Source organism: Carex rostrata, chromosome 10, assembly GCF_964058835.1.
Source record: "Carex rostrata chromosome 10, lpCarRost1.2, whole genome shotgun sequence".
Lineage (NCBI taxonomy): Eukaryota > Viridiplantae > Streptophyta > Magnoliopsida > Poales > Cyperaceae > Carex > Carex rostrata.
Window position 1 is genome coordinate 1433932 of NC_135927.1, and position 24589 is coordinate 1458520.

General features: G+C 35.2%; 3 protein-coding genes and 2 pseudogenes across 3 annotated transcripts; all 5 read left to right on the plus strand.

Annotated features, from left to right (window-relative positions):
* Positions 1-290: 290 nt before the first annotated feature.
* Positions 291-3442, plus strand: LOC144560826 (putative fucosyltransferase 8 pseudogene; annotated as a pseudogene).
* A 1427-nt stretch (positions 3443-4869) lies between these two features.
* On the plus strand, positions 4870-5719 carry LOC144560828 (putative fucosyltransferase 8 pseudogene; annotated as a pseudogene).
* A 3510-nt stretch (positions 5720-9229) lies between these two features.
* LOC144560539 (uncharacterized) lies at positions 9230-13922 on the plus strand. Its single transcript, XM_078309764.1, has 4 exons — positions 9230-9427; positions 10368-10517; positions 10663-13336; positions 13713-13922. Exon 3 carries the CDS (start codon positions 10711-10713, stop codon positions 13294-13296), a length of 2586 nt encoding a protein of 861 aa, XP_078165890.1. The 5' UTR covers positions 9230-9427; positions 10368-10517; positions 10663-10710; the 3' UTR covers positions 13297-13336; positions 13713-13922.
* A 2174-nt stretch (positions 13923-16096) lies between these two features.
* On the plus strand, positions 16097-18883 carry LOC144560829 (putative disease resistance protein RXW24L). Its single transcript, XM_078310063.1, has one exon. The coding sequence runs from the start codon at positions 16097-16099 to the stop codon at positions 18881-18883; it is 2787 nt and encodes a 928-aa protein (XP_078166189.1).
* A 1102-nt stretch (positions 18884-19985) lies between these two features.
* Positions 19986-21599, plus strand: LOC144560593 (Acyl-CoA N-acyltransferases (NAT) superfamily protein). Its single transcript, XM_078309833.1, has 2 exons — positions 19986-20568; positions 21242-21599. The coding sequence occupies exons 1-2, from the start codon at positions 20009-20011 to the stop codon at positions 21471-21473; spliced, it is 792 nt and encodes a 263-aa protein (XP_078165959.1). The 5' UTR covers positions 19986-20008; the 3' UTR covers positions 21474-21599.
* The last annotated feature ends 2990 nt before the right edge of the window (positions 21600-24589 follow it).

Below are 24589 nucleotides of genomic sequence, written 5' to 3' on the forward strand. Positions count from 1 at the left end.
GTATTGCTTCAGATTATCTTTTACTCAAAGGGGCCATGAGATATATATACTAGTATTTCTCTCATATCCTAAGATAATTAATAATGGCACTAGCTAGCTTAATTTTCAACTAATTAAGATCGCATCCCTATATAGTCAGCACATTAAATAATATACAAATTGCAGATCCATTAATTTTATATATAAATACAAGGTACGTACGTACGTAGTTCTCAACAAGCATAGGAGCTAACTAGAATTAAAATTGTGAAATCGATCAATAGAGCTAGCTAGCTAGTATATATAGTAGTATGGGACATGAAATTATGGAAAGGAATGAGAAAATGAACAATAAGTGGGGAGTTCCTGGAGCAGTGTTCATCCTTTTGCCTCTTCTGTTCTTTCTCTGGCTGATCAGTACTAATGTAAACATGACTACTCTTTACAAAGGTACATACAAATTTAAGGTTCATTTTCATTTCTTCTTAATTTAATTGTGTTGTTATCTTACTTAGCAGATTACCTAGCTACCAATTACAATCTGTACATTATCCAAATTTGTTTAATAAAGAGTTTTATGTTAAACAAAGTTCAAGTAAATATATATACCCGCTAATTTGTTCAAGTTTAACTTTTTATGATTTTCTAAAATTGTGTCCCCACATAACTCTAATATCGTAGTTGAGAGGAATGAATAAAAAAGATGTAAAAGGTATTTTTTTTTTTAGGAAAATTGGTTATTTGTCACTCCAAAACTTTCAAATTTGAAAAATACCATCCTGAAATTTGAAATTGTAATAATGCCACTCTAAACTTTATTAATTTTTAATTTTGCCACTCTAAATAATTAATTATTAAAATACCACCCCTTCTTCTCCTCCTCCTCCTCTTCTTCTTCCTTTATATTCTCCTTCCATGACCATGATCATGTCAAAAATGGAAAAATGAAGCTCTCAAATTATAAAGCCAAATTATGGTATTTACAATTTGGTACACCCAATTCACATATTTGAGAAACGCATCATGATAGTCTGATGAGTCTGAGACTCAGTTGTCAGACCAACAAAGGAATGAAATGGAAATAGGAAGAAACTAAAGAGATAGATTGAGAAAGAGAGATAACGTAGATAATAGTTTCAATTTCATTAACCAATTGCTAATTTTTACAATCCAGTTCCTATTTATATCAACTAGAAGTCTAATGCAAACAATTAATAGTCATAAGCATGAAACTGAAAAGTGTAAATACCAGAATCGCTGCTGTAGTTGTATATATATTACAGGTTGATATTTTCTACATGCAGTTGCTGTATGGATTTGTATATGTTTAATTTGGTAAATACCAGAATTCAGCTTTATAATTTGAGAGCTTTTTTTTTGTTGCACTATCAAGTTGGGCAGGGGGGGTGATTTAGCATGGGGCACGATAACGATTTCTAAAAGCTTAAATCCTACATATTAGTGAAATTAAATTTAAATTTGAATATTCAATGTAGAAACAAATTTTCCCCCCATTAATATACCAGTAATTGTTTTCCTTCTTTTAGCTTTAAATTAAATTATGCTTAAATGCAATGCACTTTAAAGGAACTATTTTATATGTTTAATGGACAACGCGCGGTTGGTCTTGTTTTTCTTCAATAGAATTATCATCTAAGAATGCAATTAATGTTGATCAAGCAATTTAATACTAGCTAACTACCTCTAAAGAAATATTAATAGCAATTTAATATGGATTGTTTCAGTGTTGCAAACTAATTATTATTTCGTTAGTCAATTATCTTTTAATTGTGAACCCAAACATTATAAAAATGGTTACTATCAAATGCCATCATGCAACTAATTTTTGTAAGAAAAAATGTATGTAATTTTCAAGGTTTCGTAAGGATAAACATGATTTTTTTTTTCTTGAACTAAATAATGAGAAAAAAAGTGTTTTTTTTTTTATGTAGTTAATTTGTTCATTTATACAAGTTCTCGTAGCTCATAAAAGTTTTGATATCCAGGGTTGAATTATGGTTCAAATCAAACTTCTACACCATCAAAAAATAACCATCTCCATGTACTCATCCCCTCAAACTTTGACAACGATTCATGTTTGAGCCGATTCGAGTGGCCATTATTTCGCAAATCATCACCCTACAAGCCATCTTCATACCTTTTACAGAAGCTAAGAAATTATGAAACTCTCCACAAGAAATGCGGCCCAAATACGCCTCTTTATCAGAAGTCGATTCAGCAGTTGAACTCAGGTCACAGTATAGAATCAGAATGCAACTATGTGGTTTGGATCCCAATTGCAGGGTTAGGCAACCGAATGCTATCCCTTACAAGTACCTTTTTCTATGCTATTATCACCAATAGAGTTCTGTTAATTCAATTGACCGATGAATTGGTTGACCTCTTTTGTGAACCATTTCCTGATAGCTCATGGATTTTACCTCCTGATTTCCCTATCAAAAACCTAGACAAGATTGATGTTAACTCTAATGTGACATATGGCAACATGCTAGATAAACATGTTATAATAAGCAATGAACCGAATAATACCAAGGCCGAGTCATTGCCCTCTTATGTGTATGTCTATCTAGTTGACAATTATCGTAAGTCAGACATGTTGTTTTATTGCAATGATGATCAAATTGTCCTTGGAAAGGTCAATTGGTTGTTACTAAAATCCGATGTATACTTTCTCCCATCTCTTTGTTCATCATCACCTATGTTTGAAGAAGAACTCGGTCGGTTATTTCCATCAAAAGGGAGTGTGTTCTACCTATTAGCACACTATTTAATTCATCCCAGTAATAATGTATGGGGATACATTAGGAGATACTACATGTCTTATCTTGCTAAGGCTGATGAGAAAATTGGTATACAAATACGCGTTTTTGGGTTTACACAAGTTTCTTCTGATGTTATATTCCAACATATCCAAAAATGCTCAAAAATTGAAAGTGTACTCCCTGAACTTGATTTCAATGGAACAAAACCCTTCAAACCTGATGAGCAAAAACATTCGAAAGCAATTTTAGTAGCATCATTGTATACCTATTACTACGAGAAGTTAAAATCCATGTACTATGAGAACTCAGTTAAAACCGGAGAGTTAGTGAGTGTTTACCAACCGAGCCACGAAGAAAAACAAAATACAGAGAACCAATCACACAATCAAAAAGCACTTGCAGATATATATTTGCTTAGTTTTTGTGATGTGCTTATGACAAGTGGTTGGTCTACTTTTGGATCTGTTAGTGCTGGCCTCGCGGGCATCAAGCCAGTAATTTTAATGCCAATTTGGAAAAAACTACCAGCTAGGCCTTGTGTTAGAGAAACTTCAATGGAACCATGTAATCTTAGTCCTACAAAAATCAGATGCAATAAGGGAAAGACAATTGAGAAGGAAAGAGTTCAACAATATGTGAAGCAATGTCCAGATTTTGATGGGATCAAGTTATTTGACTAGATGAGTTATTTTTTAAAGGAAAAATTGTAACAGTATGTGAAGCAATGTAAAGATTTTAATAAGGAGATCAAAGTTGTATGACTAGATGATCAGTAGTGATATTTGAAAGGAAAATTAATTGTAACAGTGTGTTAAGCAATGTAACGATTTTAGTAAGGAGATCCAAGTTATTTGACTAGATGTGTTTATTTTCTAATCTAAGATCTGTTTCAGATACAATACTGTCAATTTTATGAATATTGAATGTTTTTTCTATTGACTGTGTGACAAGTTTTATTAGCAAGCACAAGAATTTATAAAAAAAACTTATTTGAAATGTTTTTTGGAGGGTTTGAACGCTAAATTTACAAAATTGAACAAAAACCTTCAAACCCGATGAACAAAATCCTTCGAAAGCAATCTTAGTAGTATCATTGTATGCATATTACTACGATAAGTTAAAATCCATGTATTATGAGCACTCGGTTAAAACCGGAGAGTTGGTGAGTGTTTACCAACCGAGCCATGAAGAAACGAAAAAATCGGTGACCCAATCACACAATAAAAAATTAAGCACTAGCAGAGATATATTTTTGGTTAGTCTTTGTGATGTGCTTGTGACAAGTGTTCGGTCTACTTTTGGGTATGTTAGTTATGGCCTCACAGGAATCAATCATCTAATTTTAATGCCAATTTGGTATAGAAAAATACCCACTATGCCATGTGTAAGAGAAGCTTCAATGGAACCATGTAATATTAATCCAACAAAAGTCAGGTGCAAGGGAAAGACAATCGAGAAGGAAAAATTGCAACAATATGTGAAGCAATGTCCAGATTGTGATCACGGGATCAAGTTGTTTGATTAGATGAGTATTTTTTATGTAAACAATTTAGTGAGGAGATCAAGTTATCTATTATAGATTGGTTTGATGGAAAGAATTTCCTAATAGGTTATAATTAATTGTACACGCGCGTTGAATTTGAAACATGAAATAAAATTTATTTTCTTTATAAGGTAAAGTGAGTTGCTATATATACTTATATTTTCAATATATTTTTCTGTACTGATTAGTACTTCAATTTAAAATCCTGAGATTAAATGGCTTCAGACTTAATTTTCATAATCAAATTGTGCACAATTAATATTTATCACTTCATTAATTTTATGTGTATGTCAATTGCATTATCCTTATCCTTATTCCTAATAAAAGAATCTTAATTGCAACACAAAGACTAAGGATAAGGATATATAAGACTTGCCAAGATTCTTTGTGTTGCAACAGAAAGACTAATGACAAGGATATGTTAACTCTAATGTAACATATGGTAATATATATGCTAGATAAGCATGTTATAATAAGCAATCATTCAATTAATACTGAGGTCCAGCCGTTGCCCGGCCCTCTTATGTTTATGTCCATCTAGTTGAGGATTATCATGCTTTAGACATGTTGTTTTTCTGCAATGACGATCAAATTGTCCTCGGAAAAGTCAATTGGTTGTTAATAAAATCTGATCTATAGTTTATCCCATCTCTTTACTCAACGCATCTGTTTGAACAAGAACTCGGCCGGTTATTTCCAACAAAAGAGAGTGTGTTCTCTACTAGCACACTATTTAATTCATCCCAATAACAATGTTTGGGGATTGGTCAGGAGATACTACATGTCTTATCTTGCCAAGGAAGATGAGAAAATTGGTATACAAGTACGCGTCTTTTGGTTTACAAAAGTTTCTTCTCATGTTATGTTTCAACAGATCCTAAATTGTTCTAAAGAAGAAAGTGTACTTCCTGAACTTGATTTGAATGGAACAAAAGCTCTCAAAACCGATGAACAAAAGCCTTTGAAAGCAATTTTAGTAGTATCATTGTATGCATATTACTACGAGAAGGCCAAATCCATGTACTATGAGCACTCGGTTAAAACCGAAGAGTTGGTGAGTGTTTACCAACCAAGCCACGAAGAAGAGCAAATACAGACAGCCAATCACACAGTCAAAAAGCACTTGCAGGGATATATTTGCTTAGTCTTTGTGATGTGCTTATAACAACTGGCTATTCCACTTTTGGATATGTCAGTTATGGCCTTGCTGGGATAAAGCCGTTAATTTTAATGACAATTTGGGATAAAAATTTACCCGATCCTCCATGCATGTGTTAGAGAAACTTCAATAGAACCATGTTATCTTACTGCAGCTAAACCCAGCTGCAAGGGAAAGATGATCGATAAGAAAAAAATGCAACAATATGTGAAGCAATGTCCAGATTCTGATATTGGGATCAAGTTATTTGACTAGATAAGTGATTTTTCTATGGAAAAATTGCAACTGTCCGTGAAGCAATTCTGAACTGTTTACTTGGCACAGTGGGACCCATATGTAGTGTGATGCATTAAATGCGCCATCTGTTTTGATGAGAGAGCGAGAGAATATATATATATATATATATCTGGTTTAGGGGTTTGGATCTGGTTTTCAATTAATTAGTTCGTCTGGGCCAGAAATTTTGGGTTTGGTTTGTATGAATGCAGCCTGCACTGCTCAAGATTGCCTCCATTTAATCTTGATTACATATTCTCTTCATATTTTCTCATTTTATTAATTTCAATGTATCTGATACATGTACATTTGTTAGGTACTTGTAGAGATCTGGAATCATTGCAAGAGGATAGGTGAAGGCATCAGTTAGCTGTTCATGAGAAGAGATAAATTACCAGACACACGTTTCCGAGTGAAATGAAACTCTATTTCGACTTCAACATGCTTTGTGCAAGCATGGAACATGAAAATTGGAACCAAGTGATGGGTGGAGCGGTTAGTGGTATATACAAATGAGCTCGGCGGACAAGTATTGTAACCAAATGAGCTCGGCCTTCTTTACAGCTAAGCTCCTTAATTATTCTGATTACGTGCTACTGTTGGTTGCTTCTTATATGCCCATGGTGCTGTTCCGCGAAGAGGGATTAAATCTCCTTAAATCTCATTTAGATTTTTTTAGCTTTCTTAGCCGCTTAATCCTGCCGAATACTGATTTTTTAGCTTTGATTAAGATCACTTCCTTTAGCCTCCTTTTGCCTTAAAGCATCTCTACCCCTTTCTTTAGCTTTCTTAGCTTTTATCCGCAGATTAAGACAACCGAACATCAATTCCTTAGCGCGGATTAAGATTTAATCCTAGTTTTGTTGCCGAACAGCCCTCATGAGAATATATTTGAACTAAGATAATTAAACACAGAAATGAATTATGTTTTTCTTAAACTCTTATACACATCCTATGCTACCTTGATACTCCTAGATGGTGATCGTACCCGTGTCCGACACGTATCCGACACCGACACTCCTCTGACACGGCCACGATACGTATCCGATACGCCAGCTGGCGTATCCCTACTCTCTTGATACGGTCGTCTCCAATACTGCGTTGACACGACTGATACGGTTCGGACATAGCTGGATACGTGCCTTTGACCCACGAACCCACGTGCCGCGCCCGTGGACCGCACCAGTGGACCGGAGCAAATTCCTTTTTTTTTTTTCCTACTGCTAACTTGGGACCTCTCAAGTGTTGGTTAAAATCTTTAACCACTACACTAGAGCATCACATGTGACAAGATCTAGTTAATATAGTATTTATCTTATACTTGGATGAAGTCATTATTTTTTTACAAATTTGATTTAAGTTATGATTATCTAAATACAATATATGAATTAATTAAAAATAATATATATAATAGACGTATTGTATCTTAGAATTTTCAAAATTGTCATATCGCCGTATCCGTATTATATCCGATACGATACCCGTACCCGTATCCATGCAACATAGTATATATCTATAAGAAAATTGGTGCTCAAATTGTTTCTTTACAAACTTTTTGGTGCAAAACACATTCTGATAGCTTGTTTGAAGAATTAAAAAGTATGGCATTTGATATAACATCTTTGTCAAATCAGATTTATAGAAGGACACTATTGGACAATGGGAGGAAGAAATGAGGTGTTGCCACTTCTTCTCTGATCTGCTATGATAGATGGCCTGTTTTTGCTACATATCAGAATATTGAGACTTAGTTATATCAAGCTTTTGGTTTTTGTTTAGTAGAAGGGCTTATATGCATATTTCTGTTTTTTTGTTATAATATACCATGTGTTGATGTTATGGCTATTTGTTTTCTTACTCAGTTGTTTGTTATTTCCAATGGTTGTGATGGTTACTTTGTAAAGACATTCATAGTGGCTGTGTACCAGCTGTTTGGTACCAGTGTATATGCTGCTGCATGATTTTATATTGAGGAGGGTTCAAATGCATTATGATTTTGTGCTCCAATATATTTTTATATTTTTTATCTTTATTTTCAAAATCCGAACAGTCAATCCAAACTGCTTAACATGATCTTCATGATAAAATATTATTGGAGACCAAATTTTATCTTTTATAAACAATTTTTACTATTTTTTTACATAGATACAATATCACTTTTTCGAATGGTCCAATACCTCTTTAAAACAATGATTTTGTACCTATTTAAAAAAATAGTAAAAAAATATAAAATTTAGTTTCCAATCATATTTTATTATGAAAATCATATTGAGTTGTTCGGATCAACTGTTTGGACTTAAAACGGCGATAAAAGATATAGAGCACAAAATCATGGTGCATTTGAATCATCTTCTTCTTTCATATTAATGAAATTGGTGAGTGCCCCCACTATTGTTAAAAAAAAAAAAAAAAAAATTCTGAGAATTCGGATAGAAGTTGAAGAGAGCATCCTTCATCGTAGAAATTAAACTCATGAAATTAAGGCCTCATTTTATTGTAATGGATCCCCCGGCCCTTTCTCTATATCACACTAAAAGGCCTCAATTTTTGTTTTTTCTCGATTTTTAGTATAGCATAAAAAAAAAAAAAAAATTGAACTCATGAAATGTACTGTAGTCACAAAAATAGCATCTATATAGCCGCTGCACCCACGCTAGCTTAGATATAATTAACGACTGTCGGTGCAACGGCTCTGAGATTTATTATTATTTGATATAATTTAAGAAGGCATTCTCTATTCTCTTTCATGTTATTATATATTATTATAATATAAATTATGGTTATTTTATACCCAAGTGTTTGTTTTATTTTAAATCCATTTTCTTATCTCTAAATAAAAAAAATATCAAAATTTTCAGTAAAGCAGAAATATACTAAAAAAAATTTGAATTAAATGAAACTAGCTAAATTGAAAATTTATTATTTATTTCTATTTTTTATGATGAAGTAAAATAAATTTCATGTCTTGTAATTAATTTTTTGATATTTTAAATTATTTTGAAATTTATATTGTATTGATAATAAATACAAGATCAACCGTGAATACATATCATCATTTAATGTTCCAATGGCTGTGCTAATTTTTTTTTATGTTACAAAAAAAAATACAAATGTATTTTTTTTGTAGCAAAAATCTAGTGAGTTGAGAAAGAATTTGTAGCAAAATAGTTCTTATTTTGCAAAAAAAAAAGGGGGGGGGGTTTGAAAATGGATCCAAATTTGTCTTCTAATTTACAAAAGATACCGCTTATAATCTCATACGTTCTCTTTCTCGAGTCAAAATCCACTCAAGTAGCCCAAAATTTGAGTTTAGATCCGGACCGTACGATCAGAATCAGGAACAATTGAAAACAGATCTGACGGTCGATATCTAAACTCAATATTTCAGTTACTTTAGATGATATGGACTCCTCTTTCTCTGTCTCTCTCTCTCTCTCTCTCTTTCTCAAATCCTCGACTGAAATGCAATCTCCTTTCTTTCTTTCTTTCTTTCTCTGAGTAAAACCAAAACCCTTTTTGATTCGATCGAAATTCGCACCACCGAAAATCCAAAATCCCCCCAAAAAGACCAACAATTACTATTAGTTCAAGCTGATCTGAACTCTCTTGGTAGGGTTCTACTTCTCAACAGCTCCTCTTCTCTTCTCTTCTCTTCTCTTCTAGGGTTCTTCTTTCTTCTCTCAATCGGTAAAGCTGACCCATCACTTTTCTTCCTTTGTCTCGTCTTTGTTAGTACCATTAACGATTTAATTTTGTGGGTTTTCTTCCCCTTCGTTTTTGTACTATGTATAATGAATGGTATCAGGGTTTTATCTTTTAAAAGGAGACCTTGCACTGTCACTGTCACTGTCACTGACACTGACACTGGTACTGGTACTGGTACTGGGACTGGGATGATTCAACACTAGTTTTAGTTAGGGTTTGAGTAAGCACCCATACTAAATTTGTAAGGTTTTCATGAAACCCCATGTGTTTAACCAAGCAATGAGTTTTTGTTCTAATGAACTACGCTAGTTTGTTGGTTAGATGCTTTTCAAATGTTGAACAAGAAATCCGTAAGGCTCACATGTCAGTTGAAGATTCCAATTTGATGCATCAGGAAAGGAAACTTTAATTCGTTGGATTTAGTGGTCTGTGTTTCAAATTTTTAATATACTTTGCTGGGTTTCTTCTCTTTCGTTTCTGTACTATGTATAATGAATGGCATGAGGGTTTTATAGGAGAACTGTCACTGTCACTGACACTGACACTGACACTGGTACTGGTACTGGTACTTGTACTGATACTGGGATGATATACTGCCCAGTGCTTGAAAGCATAATAACTAGACTTGAGGAGGTAATTAATTAATTAAATCTAAATTAGCATCTGAACCAACTAAAGGAGAACTTCGGTTATATTGTAATAGGTTTAAGCATTTGGCTATATATGGAGTCAATGACTGACATGTGGGGCCTTCACAGTCTTAATTTTAACTTCATTTACAAGCTCAGCTCCTCTTGGTGTTATTATTTTTAATTTTTTTTTCTGTTTGGTACTGTACTAGCCAATTATTATACTGGTATGATCAGTCTAGCAATAGAACCTACCTGAATTTTTTTTTTTTTAGATTTTTTAATACTTCTAGGGTGATTATTTGGTCAAGACTGAAGATGTGCATATTCCATCAATTTCTCTGAGAACCTTCTAGAAATGGTCCTGCTGATACTCTTCTACAACGGTTTTTGATATTGGAACCTAGTGGCTCCGTTGGCTTATTAAAAATGATCATATCAATGTAAGTTCATGGATTTTTTTTCTTAAAATTTCTATGTTGTGTTTTTAATTCCCAAACTCTTATCAATTAACTGATGATCATTTCATTCTTTTCTATGTTGAGTTACTTCAATGCTTTGTAAATTTGTTTATATTTTCTCATACAGGATACACAAGCTGAGATCGGTAAGCTACTAGACTGAACTTGCTTGGAGATGAATGCATCAACCCAGTCCCAGACAGGTGGGACCCGCCAACCCAAATCCTTGAACAGCCCCAAAGCATCCTCTGACGACACCGCAAATGGTTCACCATCGCCTTGCGGTCCCCACTCCTTGAGGTCCCGCAAGAGGGACCGGGTTGACCTGGCACCCCAAATTTTACCCATCAAGCGGGACCCTGACCCATTTGCAAGAGCAATTGAGGAGGAAGAGGCTAGCAGTACCACGGGTATTGATGCAGCACAGGAGATCTCAAAAATTACTGAATTAGGTGGCCTCAAACATCCAGATATAGTTGAAAAGATGCTCAAACTCATGCAGTTAGACCGTAAAGAGAGAAAGATCGACCTAACGGGTCGGATCATGCTTGCGGGTATAATTGCGGGCACCGACAATGCCAACAATGATTGCCTTGTGAAATTTGTGCAAATGAAAGGTGTTACTATACTTGATGAGTGGTTACAGGAGTCCCATAAGGGGACAAAGCAGGCTGAGCATGGCAACGGCAAAGCTGTGGAAGAGTTGTTGCTAGCTTTGCTACGAGCACTTGAAAAGCTACCCATAAATCTCAATACATTGCGCACGTGCCACATAGGCAAGTCTGTTAATAATTTAAGAGGCCACAAAAACTTGGAGGTGCAAAGGAAAGCTCGATTTCTGGTTGATGTGTGGAAGAGACGTGTTGATGAGGAAATCAAAGCTCAGGAACTAAAGGCTGGCCCCACTAGTCAGACCCAGTTGCCAATGCCAAAACCAATGGTTGCATCGAATCAGAAATTGCAAGTGTCAGTTGATTCTCAGAACAAGACGGGCGAGACAGAGCAGTCACCAAATAGTAGTTCAAGTTTCGGGTCTATCAAATCTGGACCCGTTATGGGTGGTATTGCTCTGAGGCAGCCGAGAAGAGCTATCAATGGTCAATTGCATCACAGAACAAGCACTGGACCCGTTACCCGGTCCAGTGATGTACCCATTTCAATGCCTGATCATAGCATCGGGCAAAGGATTGTGGCGAGGATGTCAAATGCTTCCTCTCCAGTGAAACCACACCAATTTCAGGGGGTAAAATCGAAGATTGATGTGAAAGAAGAAAAAGAGGAGGCTGGTGAGAAGTGTACCGAAACAGGTGCCGGGTTGGTGGATTCTACTGGTAATGATTTGGGGATGCTTGCCAGCGTAGCTACTGGAGAAATCTCCAAGGCTGAACCTTTGTCTGCTGTAAAAGAAGAAAATGAAAATAATAGTAAAGATGAAAAAAACAAATGTGCAAGTGGTGGGGTCCATAACAATGTGCAACTGCATGGAGAAATTAAGAAAGTGGATTTACCTTCTGACAAAGACGCAGTGGGTAGATATGTAATTTCTCACAAGGATGAGGTTACCAGTGTAAAATCTGAAAAAACAGAAGGTGTGACAGAGGATGAGCTGGCAACATCCCCTACCAAGAAGGGATCTACTGATGATTTGCCAGATCAGGCAACAGGAAGTACTGCTGTACCAGATACCAGTATCAGGGTTGAATTTGACCTGAATGAAGGTATTCTTCCATTAGAAGATGGGCCCCACCTGTCAGCCTCAACATCATGTCACTCTTTGTCAAACCCTCCATTTGCACCTATAGCCACTGTGGCAGCTCCATTAAAGGGATCCTTCAACCCACCAGAGAATTTATTGAGACCCATGAGGGTTGGTGAGACGGGTTGGCGTGGGTCCGGTCCCACCAGCGCTTTTAGACCTGCCGAGCCACGTAGGATTTTAGATATGTCTATTGGGATAGGGTCAAATAGGCCTCTTTTGGAGATTGACTTAAATGTAACTGATGAGAGGCTTCTAGAAGATGATGTGGGGATTAGTAAAAAACCTAATGAGTTTGCTCTTGACTTGAATATAACTGATGGGGGTGCCAGCGGTTTTAGGGACTTTGATTTGAATGGACCTGGTGCGTCGGGGCCTGACGAGTCCAGTACAGAAAACTATTCAGCTAGAAATCAACTCAGTAGGGTAGGGCCCACCAGTGCTGGTACAATCACTGCTGGTAATATTAATATGCAGTTGTTGTCTCAGTCTCCTTCAGGGCAGTTGTGGTTTCCTGCTGGGTCCCCCTTTCCGGGTTCAGTTCAGGGTTCATACCCGGTTGCTGCACAGCGGATGGTGGGACCATTTGGTACTGGTGAAGTTTACCGGGGGCTTGCAGTGGGACCCCCTGGTACGCATGCTGTTCCTTACCTGGGTCATCATGGCCAGGTTCAGTTTCCTTTTGGTTTTTCGACTGGTACAGCAAGCTCGTACCAGTCAATTCTGGGTCAAGGCCAGAGGCCATTTATTATTGCTCCCGAGGGTTCTAGTAGTAGTATGAGTGTGGGGTCTGGGAAGTGGGGCCCAGTTGGTAGGCCAGTTGTTACCAGTATGGGTTTGGATCTGAATATGGGACCACTGATGGGGGCAAATGGGGAGGTGCATGGCATGGTGCATGTGAGCCCGGTTTTGGGAGGAAAAAGAGCTGAGCCGGAGGGGTGGTGGGACCGCCCTGACAGGGACAAATCTTCATTTGGTAACAGCAAGAAATTGTCTTTGCAGTGAATTGGAGATGTCCAATATGTGCATCACTTGAGGTTTTAGAGTAAGCAGATTCTTTTCTTATATGGTGCAATTCTAAAATGAAATTCATTCTAAGATATAAAATTTTACATTTTTTAGAATTTTTTTACTATTTGTTTAGATAGGTAGAAAATCACTAGATTTTAAAAGTGGTGATTTTCTACCTATCTAAAATAATAGTAAAAAAATTCTAAAAAATGTAAACTTTAGTCGGTAAGTACATTTTTATATGGAGATCATGATGAATGGTTCAGATTGACTATTTGGACTTTGGAAACGAAAAATATATTGATCTGTAGTACGGACCAAACTGCGCTATGCATAGTAGCATGGCCTGACAGTATAATAACCTAATTTGCATAGTATCTGACATGCTGTATATTATTTTTCCCTTGCAGAGTTGATTTATCAGAGCTCTGACAAGCGCAGTGTAGCGGCTTAATTATGGGGAGCTCTTTTTTTTGTTTTTGTTTTTGTTTTTGTTTCTGTTCTGTAATTTGTGTAAATGGGGAGGTATTGTGTTTTTTGTAATAGAAAATTTCCATTTTCTGGCTGTATTTATTATGTTTGGTTTATTACTTGCTATCTTTTTTTTAGATTTTGGTTTATTGTGGTTTTAAGTTTTAACACTTCCTCGTATAGGTCATGCGCTTTTATTTTTCATTCTTCCAATTAATAAATTAATCCGATAGAAAAAAAATATTATAGAAAATTTAGTTTACTGAGTAGAAAAGCAATGGAAAATTATAATATCATAGGTTTGACTGAATAAATCTGTTAAGAATTGAGTAGAATTAAATAAGAAAAAAAGAAGTGAAATTGGGTTTAAATATTGCAGTAAATTTTATACTTTTTACATTTTGATCCCTCTATTCCTTTGTGTTAATTATTCATTCTATAGTGATATATGGTGGAATAGAAGAAATGATTATTTTAAGAGATTAAATTGAGTCATATTGCAATATTCTTTCAATCTTTCATGATCAACTGAATATAATTGGAATATAGTACAAAATAAAAGCTTATTCCTAATTACACCCTCTTTCTATACTTTCACCATTCCACATGTTGGCAAATGACCCTCATGGATGAATATTTAGAAGAATAAATTCGAATATTCTTAGTCGATTTGAATAAAAATTAATTGGGTTTTCAAGGGCAATTTGGTGTTCATATTTTAATATATATTATATTTTTATCTTGAAAAGGACAACAAAAACTTGATTGTATGAATTAACGATACTTTTTTAGTCATCTTGAAAATAAAATATGCATGTACTTCTGTTTGTTATTCTTTTTAAATCAGATAATAAATTTTACAAATTCATCACTTTTGAAATATTATAAAAATATTCTATAGATATCTAATTCAGAAACTAATTATACTCAAAATAAAATAAATTATACTTTAAAAAAAATATTATTATCTCTAAAATATCATAAATTTTATAACTTTTTTTTTTTTTGAAAATCTTCGTAAAAGCTATGAAGTCGTGAGGGGGAATTGAACTCTCGACCTTTGGGTACAACAATTTTAGGACTTTTTTCTAGCCAACTGTGCTACCTCCCCTTTCAAATTTTATAACTTTCAAAATCGAATTTGGGTGTTTATTCGTATGTGAAACTCTGTTTTATTGTTAATTCATACAAAAAAAAAAAAAAAAAACATAGGAGATATTTTTTAAAACCATTGAATGCCTTCATATAGTTTCAGCTCTGGTTTGGCAAACAAAAAAAAATTAAAAAACGAATAGCACCGATTTGTTTTTTTGACCTTTAAATGAACCGTCTAAGCAAAAATTATTTTCAACTCTGTCTCCCTCTTTAAATAACTTTTTTTTTGTCAAATATTGACCGTACCTTTTATTTTTATTTTTCTATTTTTTAATCCTCCTTTTCATTTTCTTGAACCAGATTGGTGATTTCATTATTTTAGTTCATCAATTATAAATCCAAACTCAGCTATAAAGAAAATCAAAATTTGAAATTGAATTAAATATTCGAGGATTAAATCAGAAAACTGGTTATTTATTAAAAATAACAAAAAGGACAATTGACAAAATATTTGCATAAATTTCAAAAGGAGATATTTCCAATATTTTCATACAATGATCCTCTAAATAAAATATTTCAAGTGAAACCAGGGTAGTTTTTATAAAATTGTTTTGTGTATTCCAGGGGTGCATGCCTCTGATCTGTTGAGAGAAAAAAAAATAAAGAAAATATTAAAAGAAAAATACGTGCGCAAGAGTACTTATTTCAACTAACAAAATATTAAAAAGAAAAAAAAAATACATTTGGTCATTAATTCAATTGAGACTATTTGTATTTGTTGTTTCAGTCCTAAAACTTTTGCTATTTAGCTAGTGATCTTTTGGATAAGCAAATTGAAATTTTTGCTATGAACAAAATGAGATTATTATGGAAAAGTTTACATTTTTGTGTGCTATTAAAGAGGGGATATGGGAAGGGAAAAAAAAAAATTACATTTCAATCTATTAAAGAGGGCTTGACGCAAAACACCCACTCACAAAATTTTAATTGTAATTCTCTGGACCTACTTCTTAATAAGGAAATATATAAGGTGCATAATCTAATTGTACTCTAATCCAATTTGACATGACAGGCTAATGGTTTCAAAGAAAAATAATAATAATTATACAACCGATCGCCAACTGTATACATATATATGAATATGATATGATTATGATCTCAACAAGAATTAATGTCAATCAATATGGCATGAAAACCTCCTCTATGATACAAACAAATAAACATAATAATGATCGAAACTCGCCTTGCCGCTGCCCTTGCACGGCTTAACGGCCTTTCGGGCAGCATTTCACGTGACCTGCCGAGAAAGATTGAGTGGATCAAGAAAGAGTTAGTTTCGATCCAAAGCCTCCTTCAAGATGCCGTGTTTAAGTCAGAAAACGGCGACGAAGATGCAAAGCAATGGGTGAAGGAAGTGAATGAAGCGTGCTATCAGATCGAGGACGTGGCGGATGATGTGGAGCAAGTGGAGGAAGCGCGTAGGAGAAGGGAAGGCAACTTCTTCAAACAATGCATTGATCTACCCGGTGAAATGATCGTTATTCACGAGATTGTTTCGCACACAGACAACATAATCTTCGCAATGAGAGAGATATCTGATGCTGGAAAACAAAGGTACGCCGCATCAACACCTCTCAATGAAGATGAAGTGAATAGGTACCAAGAAGAGACCAGTAGGTATTCATTTGCTAAACCTTGTTTGAATGATGAGACCACCAAAGAAGTTGTAGGTTTTGAGAGTGAATTCAAACATGTTGTGAGTTTGTTAACCGATCCAGAGAAAAAAGATCGTACCGTGATCTCGTTAGTCGGTATAGATGGTCTTGGAAAAACCACTCTTGCAAAGAAAGTTTATGATTCCGAGGAAATTAGAGAGAATTTTCAAATAGCGGCTTGGGTTGTCGCACCGCCTCCTCGCAAGGGCAAGTGTTCGACAACTATTGACTTGCTAAATAACCTTCTGAAAGAGCTACTAGGGCTTGGTTTTGGCCAGAAAAGTTACAACAACACTACAGAGATAACAACAAACAATCTAGAGAAAATGCAGGAAAAAGAAACAATCGAAAAAATCCGAGAGCTTTTAAAACCGAGAAAGTACTTGATTGTACTCGATGATATTTCTTATTTGAATGCAGAGACTTGGAGTGAGATACAACAAGTCTTTCCAAACTCTGAAAACGAAAGCAGGATACTGGTAACAACCCCAAATTTGGAAATGGTAAAACCAGAGCAAGAGGAAGAACCCTTTCCCTTTTTACACACTGTCGAATTACGACTATTAAGCGATGAAGAAAGCTGGGAGTTTTTGAAAAGTAATATCTTTCAATCCTCAATTGATGATAACAATCTTTCCTTAATAGATGAGTTAGAGCCCCTCGGGAGAACGATTGCAAATAGTTGTCGAGGTTTTCCTTTGGCATTGGTGTTGCTAAGCGGACTTCTTTCGAATAATCTCAACTATAATTCATGGTCTGATATAGCCGATGAAATCGATAGAGAGTCGATGCCGTGTGAGGAAAAATTATGTCAAAAGGTTTTGTTTCTACATCAAAACAATTTACCTAATACTTATGTAAAATCCTGCTTCCACTACATCGCTTCCTTTCCCGAAAATTCCCTCATTTCAACTTCGAAACTATTCAAATTATGGATAGCTGAGAGACTCATACCGCATAATCCGAAATGTACATTTGAGCAAACTGCTCATGAATACCTGGTGGTATTAATAGAAAGGCGTCTGGTGCAAGTCGCAGAAAAGAACGGATCCACGGGACGTGTTAAGAAAATACGTATTCACGGCATTTTACACAGATGGTGCATCGGACAAGCTCAGAAAAGCGGATTTTTTGATATTGTAGAGAATGATTCCACAGAGATGGAGGGTAATTGTTATTCGAATTCCAACTGTGTGTTTGTTAAAGATAATAACATTTTACTTGATAACACCTTTGTTGAGTCTCTTTACAATCCCCGTTCCATAGTAGCCTCGAGCGTTGAGGTGCATGAACTAAAACAACAAGCATGCAACAAACTTCATTCTCTTCGAGTGTTTGAACTCGAAAATTCGCACTTCAAAAATTGGAACAAGTTGGAAGAAGCATTTCTGAAAATGAGGCATCTCCGGTACCTAGGCTTGAGAAAAGCCAACATATGGGGCGATGCATCCTTCATGAGAAATCTCACGCAACTCCAAACATTCGATGGAAGGGGACCTTTCATCACTAATATTTTGCCTGAATTTTGGAACATCGGAACGTTACGTAATGTCTACTTGACCGGTAACATTGTGCCGACCGTAACATCCCATGTCGTACAAAGCCTACATAAATTGTACCTAGACTTGCATATTCCATCAACCTACAATTGGAAACCATTGATCCAATTGCTCGAAAAACAAAACGAACTAACCTTTTTGACGATTAAAATTAAAGGGCACGGGGCTATCCCGGTGGCAATCTTTACTCTGTTCAATAACCAAGGAAAACTTCGTTTTCTAAAACTAGATGGAAAACTCAACCCTTCTCAACTCCCGGAAATCACCGAGCTACCATCAACACTCATCGAGCTCACGTTAATCAAAACTCACCTAAAAAAGGACCCGATGCCGGTCCTAGAGCTTTTACCAAATCTCATCCTTCTAAGGTTGGAGTATGGTTCATACAAGGGCAATTCTGGCATGTTTTGTTCGGCTAATGGATTCCCCAAATTGCAAGAGTTGAAAATGGACGGGTCATGCAAGGTGCAAGGGTGGAATGCAGAGGCCGGGGCAATGTCGAGCCTCGTCAATTTGCATATCATGGCTTACGATTTCATGGAGAAGCTTCCGGAAGCATTGACCCATTTGAGGTCTCTTAAAGAACTTCATGTTACCGTTTACGAGGAAGATAGTGATTGGTTCGCAACAAGGATGAATTCGAAAGATGGAGAGGATTGGTGCAAAATTCAACATGTGCCGTATTTCGGTGTTCATCTGCTACCCAACCTATACTTTACAGAGAAGCCGGTACGTACATAAGTATATTATTTTTATTATTATTTTTTTCTTTTTTCTATACATGCTGATGGTATATATATGTATCAGAACCGTACTTTCAGCACAACAAATGCATATATACGCCACTTATCTATGTAGACTTCTCACTTCTCATCAAATCACCAAATTACAGGTATGTATGTGCATTAATTTGATATTATTATTTTACATTCGTAAAGTCTGGTACATATAAAATACAAATTTTCACCTGCAACTCTATATGTTATTTTTATTCTATATTTTGTAGTCACTGAAAAGCATTGAAAGAAAACAATATCGGCAATCAAAAATGAAAATTTAATGTAAATTTTACATTCCTAAACATGTATATCTGTCATGTTTCAGGTTGTCTTTGTTTCTTGGATCTTCAGATCAAAGGATTGTGTTTCTTCTTCATATCAAATGATGTTTGAACTAAATTTGTGTTGCTGGTTTTTGTTTCTCTATCTGACACTTTCCATAAAATAAATGTATTGTTTTCCAAGATTTTATGTTTGTGTGTGATTTATTTTATTTTATTTTTTTGTTCTGGAAGACAGAGTCCAGTTGATCCCCTATTCTGTATATAGATATGGAGATACTAAGAAATGTGTTTTTGTTTTCTTTTGTATTTGGTGTGATTTTATGTATCCGTATGGATTGATGTTTATCTTGCAATTTACTAGTGTTGAACATTAATTTATTTCTTACAAAAATACATCTAGTTATTCCATGCTGGGAGTGGGACCCATTGACACAATAATAATATTATTGCTGTGTGCGAAACCAACACCAACGTACCAAACTAAGAATATTGATCCCCGGCCTAAAGTAACCTAAATTTTAAGTTTACTTCCTGACCGTCCAATCTGATTTTCTCTCTCTCTCTCTCGCTCGTTGAATCAATCCATGGCATCTCCCCTCAGATCAGATCTTCCCACATTTATTACTTTCCCAAGTCCCAACCAAACTAAGAATATTGTGCCCGTAGGCGTAAAGTAACCTAAATTTTAAGTTTACTTCCCAACCGTCCGATCTGATTTAGCACGAATATTAAAGCAACCCTTTCTATCTCTCTCTCTCTCGTTCAAACAATTCAATCCAATCCAATCCAATCAAATCCAATCAATGGCATCTCCATCCCAACCCTTTTCTCTTTCCCTCTCTCTTGACTCCTCCCTCAAACCATTCCTCTCCGCCCACCACCACCACCACCACCGCTTCTCTCGCTCCTCTCTCCAATGTTCCACGGCCCCACTCACAACTCACTCCCGTACCTTTCTGTCTCCTCTCTCCCTCTCCAAACAACAAACCCTTCTTGACTTCTCTCAACCCCACCATTTCCCTCATGGAACTCTCCTCATCCGACCCATGCTTGAAACCGAGATCGACGCTGTCTCTCATCTCCTCTCAGAATCTTTCATAGAAACCCTCTTCTTACCTCCTAATTACGCCGACCTCCTTGCCTTCCTTGTCAAGAATTACTTGCTGGATAGGAGAAGTTTGCTGCCCCACGCTGCTCTGCTAGTTGGAATCTATTCCAATGACCGTGACGGGTTGGATGAGCTGGCATGTACGGCTGAGATCTCCTTTGATGAACGTGGGGCCAATTCCGCTTCCCCCACACCGGTACCACCGCCTGAATGCCCTTACATCTCTAACATGACTGTCAAGAATTCTCTCAGAAGGTATTCCTATTCTATTCTTTACTTTTTCAATTTTGATGGAAGGAAGAATAATGGGTAGATAAGTAGAGAATAAGTGAACCTTCAAAAAAAAAAGTAGAGAATATGTGTCTAATAGGGAACTATACAATTCCAATTCCATCCTTAGTGACCAAGTTATTCCATGTTTGCAACTGGCAAATGCTTAAATTCTGATGATTAATTAAGTAGAGAATAGTGAGAATAGTGAGCTAATTAATCCTAAAATTGAGAATAGAGCTAACCCAATATTTTGTTGGGTTAGTAGAATTAATAGTAAGCTAACTCACAAAAGACAAACAAAAATTAGTCCATATTTGCTAACCCAAACACATCCAAATGGAGAATAGTAGTTCGGAATAGTCCTAACCCGGGTTAGTGGCTATTCTTCTCCCATCCAAATGCACCCATTTTGAACAGTACTACTTAATGAACTAAATTTGGGTCTTCGAATTGTGAGCAATTTGGGTCCAGAGCCCTCCTTGTCCTTTCGGTTTGCTTTAAGATCCGTGCGCACGGATCTTTTCTCTACTTACCTACCAAAACAAGCTCCAGATAATGTTATTGAGCATGAATCAATGAATGAAATAATGATTCTACTGGTATATTTTCATTGAAGAATAAAGAAGAATATTAACAAAATATTAATGAATGACAGGAAAGGGATCGGGAAGCAATTATTGAAAACTTGCGAGGACCTAATTTGCAAAATGACGGAGAAGCGAGATGTGTACCTGCACTGTAGAATGGTGGATAAGACGCCTTTAAGCATGTACAAAAAGGCCGGGTACCAAATTGTGAAAACCGACAGTTTCTTGGTCTGGTTAACTCTCCAGAGGAGAAAATACTTGATGCGTAAAACCTTACCAGCAAATCCAGAGGAACTGTAAAGGTAGATAATTAGGATGCCTTACTTTCTTTGGTTTTATCAGAAACTGTAACCTTCTTTTATCAGGATCACAAAATGTAATCTGTACAAATCAAGAGAATCCAAGTTAAAAAAATCATTGTTTCTATGATTGGATACAGACCCATTAATTATATGAACAACAACAAACCAAAATGAATTCAAGTCCTGTACTCTCTTAAAAAATTGTCTAACAAGGGATAAATGAATTTGCTTTACTGTTACCACTCCACCATGACCGGTACCATGTTCAGTTGTTCAACAAGTCTTTTGTGAAAATCTGGCATGTGACCGGTACCATACAAAATGGCAATAGACGTTTCACCTTCGGCAATTGTCTTCTTTAGCACCTCCACATTTCTTCTCTCCCTGATTACTACTTACTACTGCTTTGCTGGTAAAATCAGAATCACCTTCATAATCAGCACTATATCTACAAAATATTTAAGATAATTATTTGAATATGTTGGTTCATACTTACCTACGGTTAGGGGAGTTAACGGGTACAAAACAGGTTGTGGAAGCATTTTCATACCATACCTGTTAAATAACGGAAAAAAAAAGTTACTGTTACCCAATCAAATAATTTGTCTTCCTTATATTCAATGCATCTTTTTGATATTTTTTTATGTATAAAAGTCTAAATTTAATTAAACACGTACTCGTCACATGTACTTTTCACGCAATATTATTAGAATTGTAATTAAATTTACTTATATTAGCGGTGCTACAGTACAAAAGCTCTTATCTTTTTTTTTTTTTTTTTTTTTTTTTTTTCATTTTTCCTTTGATTTTCTCATCCTTCTTTCAATACATATAATCTCACGAATAAGAAATATTTGTTATATATTATGAAACTGAGAATAAAGAAATTGAATGTACTACAAGGATCATGATAATTTTTTTATTTACTCAGAAGTGACTTTTGAATCAAGATCAATAATTTAGATTCAAGATTTTTTTTTTCTAGTAACAAACAAAGAAATATTATAATTTTGCTTACGGCTGCAATAAATTTCGACTGAAAAATATTAATCCGAATTATTTGTCACAGTCTTTCTAGTAAATTAAATTATATAATATTTTATCTACTTCAAAGAAATATAAAAATATTTATAATATTTCAATAGAAAAAGTAAAAAAATCATACAATTTTCTAACTAAAAAAAAAAACCACAAATCCAAACATTCGACCACATAAATCTATATCAAATCAAAATATTAATTAAAAAAGTTGTGTGCATTTCTATTAATTTTTATTTACTGTCAGCTCCCCTACCCGAAAAAAAAACAGAAAAAAAAAACTGGACTGGATCCTACCCGCCCCTCCTATCCGAGACGGGTACGGGTATGAAGCGGGTAGGGTAGAGTTTTTGGAAAAAAAACCCGTCTACCCGTGCCCGTTCTACCCGTTGTATCCATACCCGTTGCCCGCCACAGGTTTACCCGTGCCCGACCCGAGGTACCCGGGAGCAAACCACTAGATAAGGGACAATCCAATCTCTGTGCATGTATTTTTAACCAGTCAATGGTATTTTGAAATCAAGACCCTGCGCATTTGTTTAATTACATAAAGTGATGTTTCTTAGGCATCAGTCATGAGATTTTTTAACAAATCTTCCTTTGGTTTTGCCTTCTCATCACCTCAGTAAGCATAGGTCCATTCTAGGAGCTCAAGCTCCCTTTTTAACATAACATAACCTGTGTGTAGTTCTTTGTAGCTACATGCTAGAGAGGCATTGTCAAGTGCAATTCTCTGGCTATCACTACATGGACTCTACACAATATGGGTCCAATTGTACATAAAAGTCCTTTTATTTGTATTAAATTCTGGTTTTATATATTAAAAGGATAATAAAAGATTCAATTTGCTAAGGAGATGTAATGACACATCAATCCTTCACATTTTATTTCTTTTATGTTTATTTTAATATATATAACTAAATTATCTCCTTTCTTAACTCATTTTTCTATTTTTTAAATATAAAAGAAAGAAGATCAAACATAAATATCACTTATCTATATATATTTTTGTATATTTTTAATTAATTGAAATATAATGAAATCATCAGAATACTAAAAGATGTAAATACACATCAATTATATTTCAATATTATTTTATTTTCACACTATTTCTCCTAATTAAAATAATTTTATTTTATTCAAAAATTGTAAAAGAGGGAATCAAAGAGGCAAAAGCAATAGATTTTGTTTGAAGGTTTCTAATTTAATTTAGTGATTGCCGCTCTCAAGATATGGTCACCCTACCTATCAAGAGATCCGGCTAAGACTTGCCTTAATTAGTGCAAGGAATTATGTGATTAGCCCACAAATTTCAGACTTCACTTTACTAGCTAGGTTCTTCGCTCTACTTTCTGGTTTTATTGAGTGTCCTCATGGTGAGGAAAGACAATGTGACATTCGTTTATGAATACCGAGACTTCTATGTATATTTTTGTTGGTCCAACTAATGGTATTTCCGGCTAAGGCCTCTACCACTAATATAGTATTTTGATTCTCTTTATCCTAATTCAGTTAGTCAAATGGTGTCTAACTTCCAAGTGTGGCTATCACCATGACGGACTAGACTAACAAACAAAATTCAGTAAGATTGAACATAAAGCGCAAAAGCAATCCAATAACAAAAGACTAAAAAAAACCAAATACAAATTTATTAAAACGTCATGAGTAACTTAGCCGTGAAATAACATCTTTACAACAAAGAGATGAGAGAAAGATACAACCATACAAGATAACACCCTCCTACTTAGTCTCCATGCATTCTACTCTTCTCAGTTAGAAAACCTCAAATTTATTGGGTATCAAATACTAACGGACCTCTGCCTTTCTATTTTATTTTGCTGTTTTGTTTTGTTTTCTTTTTTTAGATAAGTAAGCATCAGTTGCACATTCTAAGGCCATAAATTTTTAGGAATTGACTAACTATCTCCCAGTCAATTTCCCCCATTCATCCTCCAATCAACAACTACTTGTGGGGATCGTTAACTAATTGTATTTCATTAATTACTTGGGGGACCACCTAATATTTGATAGATTTTATAACTGACGCATGCAAATATGGATACCTATGCGCACAAG